The sequence below is a fragment of the Bombina bombina genome, chromosome 1 (assembly GCF_027579735.1).
Source record: "Bombina bombina isolate aBomBom1 chromosome 1, aBomBom1.pri, whole genome shotgun sequence".
NCBI lineage: Eukaryota > Metazoa > Chordata > Amphibia > Anura > Bombinatoridae > Bombina > Bombina bombina.
This window is the reverse complement of record NC_069499.1, coordinates 1,379,834,567-1,379,853,842: the sequence shown is the minus strand read 5'-3', so window position 1 is coordinate 1,379,853,842 and position 19,276 is coordinate 1,379,834,567. Positions and strand designations below refer to the sequence as shown.

Below are 19,276 nucleotides of genomic sequence, written 5' to 3'. Positions count from 1 at the left end.
TCCAAGGATTTGACAAAAGACTGTAATTGTTGTAAGGTCCCCTTCCACAGGAGGAACACGTCATCTATGTAGCAAAGCCACGCAGAGATGTGTTCACTCACTGTGGTCGAGTCTAAAACATGGATATTCTCCCAGAAACCCAGATAGAGGCACGCATATGAGGGAGTATATTTCGTCCCATAACCGTGCCCCTTATCTGTAAAAAATATCGGTCATCAAATACAAACAGATTATTGGTCAATGCAAATTCAAGCAATTCACAGATGAAAGCCGTGAACTGCCCTACTAAATTCAATAGCGTGGCAGCTGAGTACCTTATGCAGCTCCGATGAAGTAACCCATTGGTTACGAAACGCGTTAGGCTCCGCCCCCACCACACGTCACAAAACTGCAAGCACTGAGTGCACAGCATACATGGAGCTGCATAAGGTACTCGGCTGCCACGCTATTGAATTTAGTAGAGCACTTCAGAGCTAAGCCTTTGGTGCTCCTTAGTTGTATATTTTGTGCATATTAGTCTGTACTTGTAAACGGGCCTTAACATAAGGATCTGGTTACCTGTCTGTACTACGGCTCTTGTATTGTATGTATGTATATATGTATCTTTTGCTTGTCCCTACTTGAGCTTTAAGTGGGAATCTTCTGTCATTTTAAACTACTTAATAAAACCCTGGGCTTTTACTCTGTTATATCGTATAGTGCTGTTATTTGGTAAATACCTATATATATACATATAAAAAACCGCACTCCACTGGTAACTAACAACGGTGACCTGCTGGAAGCATACCAACCACTGAAGAATCGTGGACAAGCAGGAAGGGTGCAAGGAAACAGAGTATATCTACATAAGTGCCTTTAAAGTACCTCACATCTTGAGGGTACACCAGGTGAGCGTGGATTTTTTCCCACTGCTATTTATACACTGATTGTGAACGTATTACATGAAGTGTGCCCCTGTGCGCCTGTCTCTTTCTATACTTTTCAGACAATCGAGAGGAACCTCGCCCTGCGGGGGATCATCTTTTTATAAGACGGGCTGCCTTTTACCTACAGCACACGAGAACTAGTACTATGGATTATATGGAACATTGTACACCCACAGACTGTCCATTTGAATAAGACTGCTTGCTACACAAATTGTATACTGTCTCATACACATATATATATATCTATCTATATATAAAATATCTATTCTTATTAGTGGATGAGAATATATATTGGGACCAGCAGATTGCCTATACACTTCAAGCGCTGATTATTCTTGTTTTTATATATATATATATATATATATATATATATATATATATATATTCCTCGTTTGCAAGAAGGCACTCACTGGTCTTTTAGTAAAAAACAACTTTTAATTCATAGATTTAAAAAGCAATGACATACATAACGTTTCGATGTCGTTATGACATCTTTGTCAAATGTTCTGCTAACATCACCAATATAGGACAAACATGTACCTGTCTGTACTACGGCTCTTGTATTGTATGTATGTATATATGTATCTTTTGCTTGTCCCTACTTGAGCTTTAAGTGGGAATCTTCTGTCATTTTAAACTACTTAATAAAACCCTGGGCTTTTACTCTGTTATATCGTATAGTGCTGTTATTTGGTAAATACCTATATATATACATATAAAAAACCCCACTCCACTGGTAACTAACAACGGTGACCTGCTGGAAGCATACCAACCACTGAAGAATCGTGGACAAGCAGGAAGGGTGCAAGGAAACAGAGTATATCTACATAAGTGCCTTTAAAGTACCTCACATCTTGAGGGTACACCAGGTGAGCGTGGATTTTTTCCCACTGCTATTTATACACTGATTGTGAACGTATTACATGAAGTGTGCCCCTGTGCGCCTGTCTCTTTCTATACTTTTCAGACAATCGAGAGGAACCTCGCCCTGCGGGGGATCATCTTTTTATAAGACGGGCTGCCTTTTACCTACAGCACACGAGAACTAGTACTATGGATTATATGGAACATTGTACACCCACAGACTGTCCATTTGAATAAGACTGCTTGCTACACAAATTGTATACTGTCTCATACACATATATATATATATCTATCTATATATAAAATATCTATTCTTATTAGTGGATGAGAATATATATTGGGACCAGCAGATTGCCTATACACTTCAAGCGCTGATTATTCTTGTTTATATATATATATATATATATATATATATATATATATATATATATATATATTCCTCGTTTGCAAGAAGGCACTCACTGGTCTTTTAGTAAAAAACAACTTTTAATTCACAGATTTAAAAAGCAATGACATACATAACGTTTCGATGTCGTTATGACATCTTTGTCAAATGTTCTGCTAACATCACCAATATAGGACAAACATGTACCTGTCTGTACTACGGCTCTTGTATTGTATGTATGTATATATGTATCTTTTGCTTGTCCCTACTTGAGCTTTAAGTGGGAATCTTCTGTCATTTTAAACTACTTAATAAAACCCTGGGCTTTTACTCTGTTATATGGTATAGTGCTGTTATTTGGTAAATACCTATATATATACATATAAAAAACCCCACTCCACTGGTAACTAACAACGGTGACCTGCTGGAAGCATACCAACCACTGAAGAATCGTGGACAAGCAGGAAGGGTGCAAGGAAACAGAGTATATCTACATAAGTGCCTTTAAAGTACCTCACATCTTGAGGGTACACCAGGTGAGCGTGGATTTTTTCCCACTGCTATTTATACACTGATTGTGAACGTATTACATGAAGTGTGCCCCTGTGCGCCTGTCTCTTTCTATACTTTTCAGACAATCGAGAGGAACCTCGCCCTGCGGGGGATCATCTTTTTATAAGACGGGCTGACTTTTACCTACAGCACACGAGAACTAGTACTATGGATTATATGGAACATTGTACACCCACAGACTGTCCATTTGAATAAGACTGTTTGCTACACAAATTGTATACTGTCTCATACACATATATATATATCTATCTATATATAAAATATCTATTCTTATTAGTGGATGAGAATATATATTGGGACCAGCAGATTGCCTATGCACTTCAAGCGCTGATTATTCTTGTTTTATATATATATATATATATATATATATATATATATATATATATATATATATATATATATATATATATAAAACTTTCCAGATTACTACCCCTATATGCAAGGACTTTCCAGATGCAAGGAGGCATTTTAGCTAAGATTTTTACATCTGCATAACATGTTATACTCTCAGACTAAGATTGCTCAGTGTTTGAAATGAGCCAGGTTAACTTAAAACTGTTCAGTTTACACTACAGCTGACATAATTTTGAAATACATACCAACAAGCCAAAATCCTGCATTTAACCAGATCTAATGGTATGAGTACCACAGCTTATGGTTCCACCAAGACCATATAGAGTACAGCATTTTCAAAATCAATAAGTACAGCTGACAGATGGGAACATTTGTACACTATATTTGAAGTGGTGCTCTTGGTTGGGGAAAAATCAAACAAATAGATGTCAACCTTTTAAAAGTACTTTTCTTCATCTAGTCATCTACCCAGATCATTAATGTACAATTTTGAATTCACAGATTTTTTTTTGTTAGCACATTTACAAATATTATTCTTTAAAAAGTTATCTCTTAATTTCTGCAAATTTTTTATCATGCATGTCACGCACTGTTGATTTAGGGGATGCAAGGTGCATAAATATTTCCTCCTGTGAGTGTTTCTGTGGGTGTCTGTGTTTATGTCTTTATGCTTTGGTTTGTGTCTCTATGAGTGTGTATGTATTTTTTTTCCTGTGGGTCTCTCTGTGAGGATGGGTGTGTATGTGAATTTTCTGTGGATGTCTGTGAGGGTGTGTGCATATGTATTTGAGCTTTTTCTATGGGTGTCTCTGTGAGGGTGCATGTTTGTTTGTCTTTGTGTATTTTCTCTGGATGCCTCTGTGAGGGTGTGTGTGCATGTCTGTGTTTTCTGTGGATGTATCTATGAGGGTGTGTGTGTGTATGTATGTATGTATGTATGTCTGTGTTTTCTGTGGATGTCTTTGTGAGGGTGTGTGTTTTCTGTGGGTGTCTCTGTGAGGGTGTGTGTATGTCTGTGTTTTCTGTAGATGTCTTTGTGAGGGTGTGTGTTTTCTGTGGGTGTCTCTGTGAGGGTGTGTGTATGTCTGTGTTTTCTGTGGATGTCTTTGTGAGGGTGTGTGTTTTCTGTGAGTGTCTCTGTGAGGGTGTGTGTATGTCTGTGTTTTCTGTGGATGTCTTTGTGAGGGTGTGTGTTTTCTGTGGGTGTCTCTGTGAGGGTGTGTGTATGTCTTTGTGTGTTTTCTGTGGATGTCTCAGTGAGGGTGTGTGTATGTATGTCTTTCTGTGTTTTATGTGGTTGTCTCTCTGTGTGTGTATGTCTTTGTGTGTTTTATATGGGTGTCTCTCTCTCTCTCTCTGTGTGTGTGTGTGTGTATATGTCTTTGTGTGTTTTCTGAGGCTGTCTCTGTCAGTGTTTCCTTGGGTGTATGTGCAAGTTTGAGTTTGTGTGTGTGTGTGTCCATTGTCTGTTCCTTTTTTGGACATTTTGACCTTACTACTGATTATTCACATCTTTCTACAGACTTTGAGACTAATGAGACCTTTCTGGAAGTCACCAATCCACCATTTAACCTTTAAATTATTGTTTAGGCAGTTCAGGGCCCTTCCTTTCAGCCACTGCATGCTGTTGTCATCATTTAGTTGGCATCTTCCTTTACAAAAAGATAATCATATTTAGTTTTCTAAATCTCCTTTTTTTCCAAAACTGTAGTTTACCTCATTACTTTTCAGGTCAATGTAAACAAGTACTGAGTGTCTGTTTGGGTGTTTTTGTATGAGTGTGTTTTTTTGCGTGTCTGCTAGAGTGTCTATATGTGAATCTTTATGTGTGAGTGTTTCAGTGTTATGAGTGTGTCTGTGTGTTTGTATGTTACTACCTTTACAACATTTCCAAGTTTAAATAGACACTTAAGAATAAAGTGCATATACATTTTAGTCACTTGGTTAAAAAGTTGCACGTGTCAAAGGAGGGGGGGGGCTGATCAATGGTTAAGTCAGGGACCCCATCATTTCTAGTGGTGGCCCTGGGTAAAGGGGAGTGTGTCATGGGATCTCCCGGAAGCATCAGCAAGTTTATACGCTGCAGGACGCTGTAAGGACAAAGACAAATTGTAGCAACTTCACGGAAACCCCCGCAATACCACTTCAGAGGTCCGGTAAGGCTCCCTTACATATCTGCTATTACTAACTTTACACGGATACTCAATAAGTTATTTTGGCCACCATAACCCTAATATAAGGACGACACTGTGGATTACAAATATACCATCGCTAGCCATATTTTGATTATTACTACCTGGCTATTCCTCCTATAAATATTGGCTGTGGGATTTATTTTGTAATTATGGATTTAGAATCTATATAATCTCCTGCAGAATTTTTTCAGTACCTTTTGGGAGATATGAGGCACCTTTTTTAACTTCATTGACTTTATCTACATTTTTTATATAAGTTCCCTTACATATCTGTTATTACTGACTTTACACGGATACTCAATAGGTTATTTTGGCCACCATAACCCTAATATAAGGATGACACATATAAACACATTAACCTATATATAAGTGTATTGGAGCCCTTTGCAGTTAAGTAGATGAAAACTTGTAAAAATATATTTATGCAATATTCATATTTAATAAAGGTTGTAACTATGTATTTACTGTGAATATTTCACATTCCAATGTTCTGTACATAGTAGAATATGTTCTAAGTATTTCTAAATAGATATTCCTATATATATGTATATATCTGTACCTTGTTGTTATTGTTTAAAAACCATCATATATATATATATATATATATCTATATATCTATATATCTATATATATATATATATATATATATATATATATATATATATATATATATATATATATTTATGAATAAATAGAACATATTTCGTTATGTAAAGAACATCGGAATTTTAAATATTCATATTTTCATGTCGGGTTTGTGCTAATGAGAATATGTCATGGTATTTGCGCAAGAGAGTGGGTGTTTATGGTTACAGCTGGAGAAAAAACAGTTTACGTTAAACGCAAAATGCCGCTCCACTTGTAATCTAGCCCTTAATCATTCAACATAAAAAAACTTTATAAAATACCATAATTATTTATTTTGACACATTTTCCTGTAAATTACCTGTAAATAGATTTGGGAGGGCACACTAGTCTAATCTGGTTACATATCTGTTCCTAGTTGGCTTCATCAGGTGTGATAAGGTAATAGAACAGTTTAACACCTAATGAACACAGAGCTAAAGGTAATATCTGCACACAAGGGAGGCTGGTGTCCCTTCAGCTAAACACAGCACTGTTATGAATAACTCATAACGGTCAGGCTCACACGCTAAAATATAGAAATCTACTTGGCCAGCTTATACCATTAATGTAAATAGTCAGAACCCACAGCTTCAACACAATGTTTAATTAAAACTTTAAATTCCAATATATTTGACCTGCAAAAATGCAACTTTCTACTTTTGTAATTTGGAAGACAAAACTTTATTTATAAAAACATTATTTGTGCCTTTGTCAGATATTTCTCTTGTACATAAACTGTGCAGGTTGTTTTGTCTTCTTAGAGTCTTTAGTCAGTTAGGACGGATTAACTTTAGGCTTCAGGGTGACAGTAAAGGTGCTGTCCATAAGTGTGTCTGCTCTTCATCAGAGTTTTATTGAAATCTTTCCAGGACAACAATATGGACCCTATTCAGAACAGAGTGGATCTTGGACACGTCTGATCTATAGTCGCATTGTTGTCTTCTTGAGTTTGTATCAGGAAACGTTTGGATACCATTTGCAGAATGCGGAGAGCTTTGTTTTATTTTTATAATCAGACTTTGTTTTTGTTATCCTTTGTTTAACATATATAAGGCTTTATCTTGTCTGATAACGTCTTGTGTATTAATGTTGTAGGCAATTTTTTCTTTGGTTTCCTCTAGATTTTCATCACAGAAGCCTTTATAAAAAGAGGATTTTATAGGGTAGGGAGCGTAGAAGTATGTACAGTGTAGTAAAAGGCACCACATAGTTATTATTAATAATGAATCCAACCATTACATATCCCATATGTGTAACTACAGTTTTGGCAATCGATGCATTTTTGTTGGGCCATTAAACCAATATTATATCATGGTATTGTACTATGTTATAATTTATAGTTTGTATAGCCACTTCCCTCAATCTTTTTTTTTGTTAGGGTTTCTACAAAGATAATGCTTTTCTGTGGCTCCTTATTTGGTTCTTATTGCAATAGTCATTAATGCCTTATTGTTGACACTGGGTTAAAGTGAGCACGGAAATAAACTTGCAGAGAGCAAACACAATATTGATAGAGCGTGTAGACAGTGAGACTGCAAGAGGGGAAACAAGAGAGAGACTGTAATACCGATATCACAAAGAGTACTACCGATATCAAAGAGAGTACAAGGTAATCATACAGACCACAGAAGGACAGATGACAGTGAGACTGCAGGAGAAGGACAGATGACATTGAGACAGAAGGAGAAGGACAGATGACATTGAGACAGCAGGAGAAGGCTAGGTGACAGTGAGACTGCAGGAGAAGGCTAGATAAGAGTGAGACTGCAGGAGAAGGACAGATGACAGTGAGATTGCAGAAGACTAGGTGACAGTGAGACTGCAAGAGAAAGCTAGGTGACAGTGAGACTGCAGGAGAAAGCTAGGTGACAGTGAGACTGCAGGAGAAAGCTAGGCAGGAGATGGCGAGATGTCAATAAGGCTGCAGGAGATGGCTAGATGGCAATAAGGCTGTATGAGATGGCTAGATGGCAATAAGGCTGCAGGAGATGGCTAGATGGCAATAAGGCTGCAGGAGATGGCTAGATGACAATAAGGCTGCAGGAGATGGCTAGATGGCAATAAGGCTGCAGGAGATGGCTAGATGACAATAAGGCTGTAGGAGATGGCTAGATGGCAATAAGGCTGCAGGAGATGGCTAGATGGCAATAAGGCTGCAGGAGATGGCTAGATGACAATAAGGCTGTAGGAGATGGCTAGATGGCAATAAGGCTGCAGGATATGGCTAGATCGCAATAAGGCTGCAGGAGATGGCTAGATGACAATAAGACTGCAGGAGATGGCTAGATGGCAATAAGGCTGCAGGAGATGGCTAGATGGCAATGAGGCTGCAGGAGATGGCTAGATGGCAATAAGGCTGCAGGAGATGGCGAGATGGCAATAAGGCTGCAGGAGATGGCTAGATGGCAATAAGGCTGTATGAGATGGCTAGATGGCAATAAGGCTGCAGGAGATGGCTAGATGGCAATAAGGCTGCAGGAGATGGTTAGATGGCAATAAGGCTGTAGGAGATGGCTAGATGGCAATAAGGCTGCAGGAGATGGCTAGATGACAATAAGGCTGCAGGAGATGGCTAGATGACAATAAGGCTGTAGGAGATGGCTAGATGGCAAAAAGGCTGCAGGAGATGGCTAGATGGCAATAAGGCTGCAGGAGATGGCTAGATGGCAATAAGGCTGCAGGAGATGGCTAGATGGCAATGAGGCTGCAGGAGATGGCTAGATGACAATAAGGCTGCAGGAGTTGGCTAGATGGCAATAAGGCTGCAGGAGATGACTAGATGGCAATAAGGCTGCAGGAGATGGCTAGATGGCAATAAGGCTGGAGGAGTTATGGCTAGATGGCAATAAGGCTGCAGGAGATGGCTAGATGGCAATAAGGCTGCAGGAGATGGCAAGATGGCAATAAGGCTGCAGGAGATGGCAAGATGGTAATAAGGCTGCAGGAGATGGTTAGATGGCTAGATGGCAATAAGGCTGCAGGAGATGGCTAGATGACAATAAGGCTGTAGGAGATGACTAGATAGCAATAAGGCTGCAGGAGATGGCTAGATGGCAATAAGGCTGCAGGAGATGGCTAGATGGCGATAAGGCTGCAGGGGATGGCTAGATGGCAATAAGGCTGCAGGAGATGGCTAGATGGCAATAAGGCTGCAGGAGATGGCTAGATGACAATAAGGCTGTAGGAGATGGCTAGATGGCAATAAGGCTGCAGGAGATGGCAAGATGGCAATAAGGCTGCAGGAGATGGCAAGATGGCAATAAGGCTGCAGGAGATGGCAAGATGGTAATAAGGCTGCAGGAGATGGCTAGATGGCTAGATGGCAATAAGGCTGCAGGAGATGGCTAGATGACAATAAGGCTGTAGGAGATGGCTAGATAGCAATAAGGCTGCAGGAGATGGCTAGATAGCAATAAGGCTGCAGGAGATGGCTAGATGGCAATAAGGCTGCAGGGGATGGCTAGATGGCAATAAGGCTGCAGGAGATGGCTAGATGGCAATAAGGCTGCAGGAGATGGCTAGATGACAATAAGGCTGTAGGAGATGGCTAGATGGCAATAAGGATGCAGGAGATGGCTAGATGGCAATAAGGCTGCAGGAGATGGCTAGATGACGATGAGACTGACTGCAGGAGATGGCAATAAGGCTGCAGGAGATGCAGGAGATGGCTAGATGGCAATAAGGCTGCAGGAGATGGCTAGATGACAATAAGGCTGCAGTAGATGGCTAGATGACAATAAGGCTGCAGGAGATGGCTAGATGGCAATAAGGCTGCAGGAGATGGCTAGATGACAATAAGGCTGCAGGAGATGGCTAGATGGCAATAAGGCTGCAGGAGATTGCTAGATGGCAATAAGGCTGCAGGAGATGGCTAGATGGCAATAAGGCTGCAGGAGATGGCTAGATGTCAATAAAGCTGCAGGAGATGGCTAGATGGCAATGAGGCTGCAGAAGATGGCTAGTTGGCTATAAGGCTGCAGGAGATGGCTAGATGGTAATGAGGCTGCAGGAGATGGCTAGATGGCAATGAGGCTGCAGGAGATGGCTAGATGGCAATAAGGGTGCAGGAGATGGCTAGATGGCAATAAGGCTGCAGGAGATGGCTAGATGGCAATAAAGCTGCAGGAGATGGCTAGATGGCAATAAGGCTGCAGGAGATGGCTATAAGGCTGCAGGAGATGGCTAGATGGCAATGAGGCTGCAGGAGATGGCTAGATGGCAATAACACTGCAGGAGATGGCTAGATGGCAATAAGGCTGAAGGAGATGGCTAGATGGCAATAAGGCTGCAGGAGATGGCTAGATGGGCAATAAGGCTGCAGGAGATGGCAAGATGGCAATAAGGCTGCAGGAGATGGCTAGATGGCAATAAGGCTGCAGGAGATGGCTAGATGACAATAAGGCTGCAGGAGATGGCTAGATGACAATAAGGCTGCAGGAGATGGCTAGATGGCAATAAGGCTGCAGGAGATGGCTAGATGACAATAAGGCTGCAGGAGATGGCTAGATGGCAATAAGGCTGCAGGAGATGGCTAGATGGCAATATGGCTGCAGGAGATGGCTAGATGGCAATAAGGCTGCAGGAGATGGCTAGATGACAATAAGGCAGCAGGAGATGGCTAGATGGCAATAAGGCTGCAGGAGATGGCTAGATGACAATAAGGCTGCAGGAGATGGCTAGATGGCAATAAGGCTGCAGGAGATGGCTAGATGGCAATAAGGCTGTAGGAGATGGCTAGATGGCAATAAGGCTGCAGGAGATGGTTAGATGACAATGAGACTGACTGCAGGAGATGGCAATAAGGCTTCAGGAGATGGCTAGATGGCAATAAGGCTGCAGGAGATGGCTAGATGGCAATAAGGCTGTAGGAGATGGCTAGATGGCAATAAGGCTAGGTGGTAATAAAGCTGTATGAGATGGCTAGATAACAATAAGGCTGCAGGAGATGGCTAGATGACAATAAGGCTGCAGGAGATGGCTAGATGGCAATAAGGCTGCAGGATATGGCTAGATGGCAATAAGGCTGCAGGAGATGGCTAGATGGCAATAAGGCTGCAGGAGATGGCTAGATGGCAATAAGGCTGCAGGAGATGGCTAGATGGCAATAAGACTGCAGGAGATGGCTAGATGACAATAAGGCTGCAGGAGATGGCTAGATGGCAATAAGGCTGCAGGAGATGGCTAGATGACAATAAGGCTGCAGGAGATGGCTAGATGGCAATAAGGCTGCAGGAGATGGCGAGATGGCAATAAGGCTGCAGGAGATGGCTAGATGGCAATAAGGCTGCAGGAGATGGCTAGATGGCAATAAGGCTGTATGAGATGGCTAGATGGCAATAAGGCTGCAGGAGATGGCTAGATGACAATGAGGCTGCAGGAGATGGCTAGATGGCAATGAGGCTGCAGAAGATGGCTAGATGACAATAAGGCTGCAGGAGATGGCTAGATGGCAATAAGGCTGCAGGAGATGGCGAGATGGCAATAAGGCTGCAGGAGATGGCTAGATGACAATAAGGCTGCAGGAGATGGCTAGATGGCAATAAGGCTGCAGGAGATGGCTAGATGGCAATAAAGCTGTATGAGATGGCTAGATGGCAATAAGGCTGCAGGAGATGGCTAGATGACAATGAGACTGACTGCAGGAGATGGCAATAAGGCTACAGGAGATGGCTAGATGGCAATAAGGCTGCAGGAGATGGCTAGATGGCAATAAGGCTGTAGGAGATGGCTAGATGGCAATAAGGCTGCAGGAGATGGCTAGATGGCAATAAAGATGTAGGAGATGGCTAGATGGCAATAAGGCTGCAGGAGATGGCTAGGTGGCAATAAGGCTGCAGGAGATGGCTAGATGGCAATAAAGCTGAATGAGATGGCTAGATGGCAATAAAGCTGTATGAGATGGCTAGATAACAATAAGGCTGCAGGAGATGGCTAGATGACAATAAGGCTGCAGGAGATGGCTAGATGGCAATAAGGCTGCAGGATATGGCTAGATGGCAATAAGGCTGCAGGAGATGGCTAGATGGCAATAAGGCTGCAGGAGATGGCTAGATTGCAATAAGGCTGCATGAGATGGCTAGATGACAATGAGACTGCAGAAGGGGTGATTACAGTGATACTGCATAAGAAGGCTAGATAACAATGAGCTTGCAGGATAAGGCTAGATAACAATTAGATGACAATGAGGCTGCAGGAGAAGGCCAGATGACAATGAGACTGCAGGAGAAAGCTAGATGACATTGAAACTGCAGGAGAAGGCTAGATAACAATGAGCTTGCAGGAGAAAGCTAGATAACAATTAGATGAAATTGAGGCTGCAGGAGAAGGCTAGATGACTATAAGACCACAGAACGTTAGATGACAATTGGATAAAAATTAGACCACAGGAAAAGGGTAGATGACAATGAGACCAAAGGAGAAGGCTAGATGACAATGAGACAGCAGAAGAAGGTAGATAACAATTAGATTACAATTAGACTGCAACAATAGGCTAGATGACAATGAGACCACAGGAGAAGGCTAGATGACAATTAGATTATAATGACAATCTCATTGTCATCTAGCCTTCTCCAAGCAGACAATTGGATTGCAGTCAGTGGACTGATTCTGCAACATATGTAGATTCTTCCCCATGGACACTGGTCTTAGTTCTTGGGGCTGCAGCATATGTGGTTGGACCTTTGCCTTTTTTCCCTGCACTTGCTTTTAGTTTGTTAATGATCTTGCGCATTGGACTTGTGCTCCCTGAGGTCTTTCTATCTGCCTTGTGCGTAGTCAGTTTGGAATTGAGTTTGTTAATGATCTTGCGCATTGGACTTGTACTCTCTGGGCTCTTTCTATCTGCCTTGTGCGTAGTCAGTTTGGAATTTAGTTTGTTAATGATCTTGCGCAATGGACTTTTACTCCCTGAGCTTTTTCTATCTGCCTTGGGCGTAGTCAGTTTGGATTTTAGCGAGGAAGCAATATCACTTCTAATCTTATTTATCCACTGCTGTTTGTTTTCCACAGACCTGGAGATGGATTTGGTTTTAGAGAGGTTGGTACTGTTCTGATTGCTCCCATGAAGAGGCTTCTGATCTCTCAACTGAAAGTCTTTAACAGATAGTCTGTTTTTGGTGGCTAGGCCCTCCTTAGCACCTACAGTTGTTGTTGCAGGCTCAGAGGATGGTACAAAAGGGCCAGTGGGCTCGGTGGTCTGAGTGGCAGATAAATCTGTAAAGGCCACACCTGTCAGGACAGTTGGTAACATAGTTACAGCTGCATAAAACAAGAAAGTACTGGCAACAGCTAACACCAACATATAAACAAAATTACATCAAAACATACTAATACAATACACAAAGTAATACTCACTGAAATACAGAAATATCACACACACACATGCATGCAATCACACACCTATGTATACACATACACACACATATGTACACAAACATATGTGTGAGTGTATTACATACTACATATACAGTATATACACATATATATACAAATATACACATTCACACACAGATAGGGCTGCCATATATAGAAGCTGCTTAAGTGCAAGTGGTGAATGTTTAGGCTTGTGGGAATGTTTAGGTTTTACAATAAAATATATTTAATGAAGAGCCACATAAAATACCTTCAATAACCCCCTTACCTGTTCTATCTATAAAAGCTAACTGTACTTCATAACTTATAGTCACACTGCTTATACTCAGTAGTGTCTGTCCCCTAATACTAACTACACCCCTTACCTTAATTACACTGACTTACCCTGTTACTCACCGTATCTCTTATTACAGCCCAATAAACTCATTACACCTGCTTAAACTCATTTCATGCTTTTACCCCATTACAGCGATGTAACACTTCTATCCTTCTTCCCCTACCCACTTCCCCTCACTATTTCATCTGTATTTTGCACTAACCACACCCTTTGTCCCGTGACCCTGAATTACACCCTCCCTTACCCTTAGTTTCAAGGTCTAATACTGTGCATCAAGGTGGAATGTGTTGGTGACTCATGTAAGGAATAGTAACCATGACTTTAAACATACCTGACTTTCCAATAGGTTCTATGTTAGAATATGCGACAGTGTCCTTTACAGGTTGGGTACACCAAACTCGCTACAGTAGAAAGAGAATGGGAGAACATATATGAATGATGTATTATTTCTCAAAGCCTAAATGTTATTACCCTCAATCTCCCCAGACTTCATTCCCTTAGTGTCATTATCTCCTCCCAACATCATGTCCTGTCACTATAAAGTCAGTAACAACACCTGGTTATTACTTTAAAGTCAGAAACAACACCTACTCATTGTAATGCTGCAAATAACTACATCTGGCCCATGAAAATAAAGTTAGTAACAATGTCTGGGACATTAATATAAATAATAGAATAACAACTGTACCTATCACTATCAAGTCAGTAAAACATCTGCCAGTAATAACATCTGGCTGTCTACAAAGTCAGTAACAACATCAGGTAGTCACTATAAAGTCAATAACATCAGGCTGTCACTATAAACATCTCACTGTCATTACCTAGTCCGTAACAACATCAGGCTGTCACTATAAAGTCAGTAACAACATCAGGCTGTCACTATAAAGTCAGTAACAACATCAGGCTGTCTATAAAGTCAGTAACAACATCAGGCTGTCTATAAAGTCAATAACAACATCAGGCTGTCTATAAAGCCAGTAACAACATCAGGCTGTCTATAAAGTCAGTAACAACATCAGGCTGTCTATAAAGTCAGTAACAACATCAGGCTGTCTATAAAGCCAGTAACAACATCAGGCTGTCTATAAAGCCAGTAACAACATCAGGCTGTCTATAAAGTCAGTAACAACATCAGGCTGTCTATAAAGTCAATAACAACATCAGGCTGTCTATAAAGCCAGTAACAACATCAGGCTGTCTATAAAGTCAGTAACAACATCAGGCTGTCTATAAAGCCAGTAATAACATCAGGCTGTCTATAAAGTCAGTAACAACATCAGGCTGTCACTATAAAATCAGTAACAACATCTCACTGTCATTATAAAGTCAGTAACAACATCAGGCTGTCTATAAAGCCAGTAACAACATCAGGCTGTCTATAAAGTCAGTAACAACATCAGGCTGTCTATAAAGCCAGTAACAACATCAGGCTGTCTATAAAGTCAGTAACAACATCAGGCTGTCACTATAAAATCAACAACATCTCACTGTCATTATAAAGTCAGTAAAACATCTGCCTGTTACCTTTAAAGCCAACAATAACATCAAGCTGTCACTATAAAGTCAGTAACAACATCTGGCTGTCATCATAAAGTCAGTAACATTGGGTCCCATCACTATAAAGATACACTAATTCAAAAAGGAAATGACAAAAAGTGTAGCATTATCATCAACTTTTATATTACAATGCAACTTTTTTTACTTATAGATAAAAAGCATAATAAATAGTATTTAGTTAGACATTCATTCATACAGACATTCACCCCATAGATTAAGAACGCATTGTGACAGTTTGTATTTCTATAAGGGCATTACTAGTGCAGTAAAATTAACAGATATGCTGTGAGAATTGTATTTGCTTCTAATGGGCTAGATTACAAGTGGAGCACAAAATATCGCTTTCGCACTTCAATTAGTAATACCAGCGTTACATGTTAGGTGCAATGTGATTGCGAACTCACATTGCACCTAACACTGTCCCCACTTGTCATGTCTTTATATGATATCACACACACACATGCTCTTAGTTCTCAATTTCTATCCAGCAAATCTACCCAATCCCCTGCATGGTACCTTGAGATAATACTTGCGAGTAGAGCAGCGAAACTTGGCAAAATGACAAAAGGATGGAAATGGTGTGGTAGTGTGGAGTTTTGCACACACAGGACCTGTAATACCAGACAGACAGGTTATAAGTACATTACTGTGATGTCTAAGGGTCACACATCAGTTGTTTTAGTGTAGCTTATTCATTATATTATGTTATGACCTATATTTGTGTCATTAAGTAATAGTGGCTCCTTATGTTTGGCTCTAAAGAACAGCTGCTAAGCAGAATCAGACCCCTGCTGTGGTCACTCTGATACCTATAGTATATTAATAACAATATTATTTTGCACTACAAAGGGAAACTGGACTAAAAAATTTAAATTATACAAGGAATTTTTCATGGTTCAAAAAGATGACAATTAACAAACAAATACAATCCGCAGTGTAAAAATCTAACCATCAAATGTATTCACAAAGAGTGAAAAAAAGAGAAATATTCCTGATTGCTATTTTAATAGGCTTAGGAAAAAAAATATTCGTAATATTCTCAACCTTGGCCTACGATAAAAAGATAGACAATTAAAGTGAATGTAAATGTTGATGTTAAAGTGCCCAGTTTTTAAAAAAATTGATTAAAGACAGGAGCACGTTAAAGCGACACTAAACCCAATTTTTTTCTTTCATGATTCAGATAGAGCATGCAATTTTAACTTTCTGATTTACTCATATTATAAATTTTTCTTCGTTCTCTTGCTATCTTTATTTAAAAAGCAGGAATGTGATGCATAGGAGCCGGCCCATTTTTGGTTGAGAACCTGGGTTATGCTTGCTTATTGGTGGGTAAATGTAAGCTTCCAATAAGCAAGCGGTATCCATAGTGCTGAACCTAAAATGGTCTGGCTGCTAAGATTTACATTCCTGCTTTTAAAATAAAGATAGCAAGAGAACGAAGAAAAATTGATAATAGGAGTAAATTAGAAAGTTGCATAAAATATCATGCTATATCTGAATGCTGAAAGACAAAATTTGGGTTCAGTGTCCCTTTAATTCCACAAAATTAACATTTCACTTGTGTTGTGAAAAAATACTTAACTTTTAAATCTTGACAGCCGCATCCAGCTTCCCCCGGTAAGCCTCTTCTTACGTCAGAAATGATGGATCGGTCATCCTCCAATCACGGCTTCCCCCCGGGGAAATCAGTGTCTGATTTAACACCGTGATTGGAGGATGCCGGATTCCTCATTTTAGACCCAGGAAGAGGCTTTGCGACGGGCGGAGGAAGCTGGAGCAGCTGTCAAGATTAAAAGGTAAGTATTTTTTCACAACACAAGTGAAATGTAATTTTGATGAATTAAAGTGCCCCTGTTTTTAATTGAATTTTTAAAAACCGGGCACTTTAACATCAAAATTTATATTCACTTTAAAAAACAATGGGCAGGGTGAGATAAATCAGATAAAACAAATTCTGACTCTCATATTCATTCTTGAACAGTAAATGTCCTTAAAGTGATTGTAAAGTTTAAGTTTAAAAATAAAAACTTACTTTTTCATTACTGTAAACAGACCGGCGATTCTCCGCCCGTATCTTCTTCTGTATTTTGCCGCTCAATGACGAATCCGGCTTCCCCTAATCGTTGCTTGCCCCTATTGGCGTCTAGCTCGTGCGGTATGCAACGACTGGAGGAAGCCGGATTCCTCATCCATATGCAAAATACAGAAGAAGATGCGGGCGGAGAATCGCCGGTCTGTTTACAGTAATGAAAAGGTAAGTATTTTTTTAAAAAGCGTCATTGTAAAGTTTAATGAATTAAAGTGCCTCTGTTTTTAAGAGGATTTTTAGATACTGGGCTTTAATTTGTTAAACTATACAATCACTTTAAGAGAAATGCGTTTTCCGCAGATCTCACAATTCAGTGTAGTTTCTCCTTTAATGATAATGTAGCAGAGCTATACCAGGTTAAAATAGAGGATGATAAAACGGATTCGTTGATGGCTGAATAAAAATAAGTTAACAGTTTTTGAGAGAGGCTACATTTTTTACGTTGCCATAAGAAGTACAAACGTCTGAGATTTTTTAACCCCTTAAGGACCCGGGCATTTCAGACAAAAACTTCCGCAAAAGACCAAAGCATTTTTAGCATTTTTGCCATCACTACATTTAAACAGAAATAGAGCCTTTTTTATATTTACTTATTAAAACTATATATTTTTTTTAGTAGACAACCCAAAGTATTGATCTAGGCCCATTTTGGTATATTTCATACCACCATTTCACCGCGAAATGCGATCAAATAAAAAAAAAACACAAGTTTCACAATTTTAGGTTTCTCACTGAAATTATTTACAAACAGCTTGTGCAATCATGGCACAAATGGTTGTAAATGCTTCTCTGGGATCCCCTTTGTTCAGAAATAGCAGACATATATGGCTTTGGCATTGCTTTTTGGTAATTAGAAGGCAGCTAAATGCAGTTGCGCTCCACACTTGTATTATGCCCAGCAGTGATGGGGTTAATTAGGTAGCTTGTAGGGTTAATTTTAGCTTTAGTGTATAGATTACCCTCCCACCTCACACATCACACCCCCTGATCCCTCCTTGACCCATCTCAAACAGCTCTCTTCCCTCCCCCACCCCCCAAAGGTCACCCCCATCTTAAAGGGCCACTAAACTCAAAATCTTTCTTTCATGATTCAGATAGAACATACAAATTTAAACAACATTACAATTTACTTCTATTATGTATTTTGCTTCATTTCTTAGATATCCTTATTTGAAGAAAAGCAATGCACATGGGTGAGCCAATCACATGAGGCTTCTATGTGCAGCAACCAATCAGCAGCTAATGAGCATATCTAGATATGCTTTTCAGCAAAGAATATCAAGAGAATAAAACAAATTAGATAATAGAAGTAAATTAGAAAGATGTTTAAAAATGCATTCTCTTTCTAAATCATGAAAGAAAAAATGTGGGTTTCATGTCCCTTTAAGAACTGGCAGAAAGTATGCCAATATAAAAAAAAGGTTTAATTGTTTGTTTTTTATATATATATTTTCTGCAGGGTAGTATCCTCCCTTACCTTCCAACCCCCCAAACAGCTCTTTAACCCTCCCCCTCTACCTCTTTTGCTGCCATCTTAGGTACTGGCAGCTGTCTTCCAGTACCCAGTTTTCTGCAAATTAGGCAAAAAAAAATAAAAAAATATAAAATATAATTTTTTTCAGTAGTGTAGCTGCTCCCTGTCAATATCCTACCCCCACCCCCTCCCAGATCCCTTTCCCTCAACAGATGCCACATAGGATCCCCCTCATTGCCGGAGGTGGGGCAATGAGGGGGATCCTATGTGGCATCTGTTGAGGGAAAGGGATTTGCCTCATTTTTTTGTTTTGCATCGCCTGTAGCATGGCGTAGCGGTCCCACCCGCTCCCGCCCCCTCCAGCTATGGGTCGCCCACCCGCCTCCCTCCTTACCCTTACACCTACCAACGATCGGCACCACTGCTGTCCGATGCAGAGAGGGCCATAAATTGCCCCTCTCAGAATTGGTAACTCTGCAACTCTATTTCTGCAGTGCCCCACACATGGGGCATGCAGAAAT

At 40.2% G+C, this 19,276-nt stretch overlaps 1 protein-coding gene across 1 annotated transcript in view; it reads right to left on the bottom strand.

The window, feature by feature from the left end:
- Positions 1 to 11,869: 11,869 nt before the first annotated feature.
- The window catches only part of LOC128665037 (uncharacterized), a 147,191-nt gene continuing 139,784 nt past the window's right edge, over positions 11,870 to 19,276 (bottom strand). Inside the window, exons 3-5 of the mRNA XM_053719801.1 lie at positions 15,706 to 15,800; positions 13,964 to 14,033; positions 11,870 to 13,151 (exon numbers count right to left, since the gene is read on the bottom strand). Coding sequence (XP_053575776.1) covers positions 12,517 to 13,151; positions 13,964 to 14,033; positions 15,706 to 15,800 — 800 coding nt within the window. The 3' untranslated portion in view covers positions 11,870 to 12,516. The remainder of the gene's footprint in view (positions 13,152 to 13,963; positions 14,034 to 15,705; positions 15,801 to 19,276) is intronic.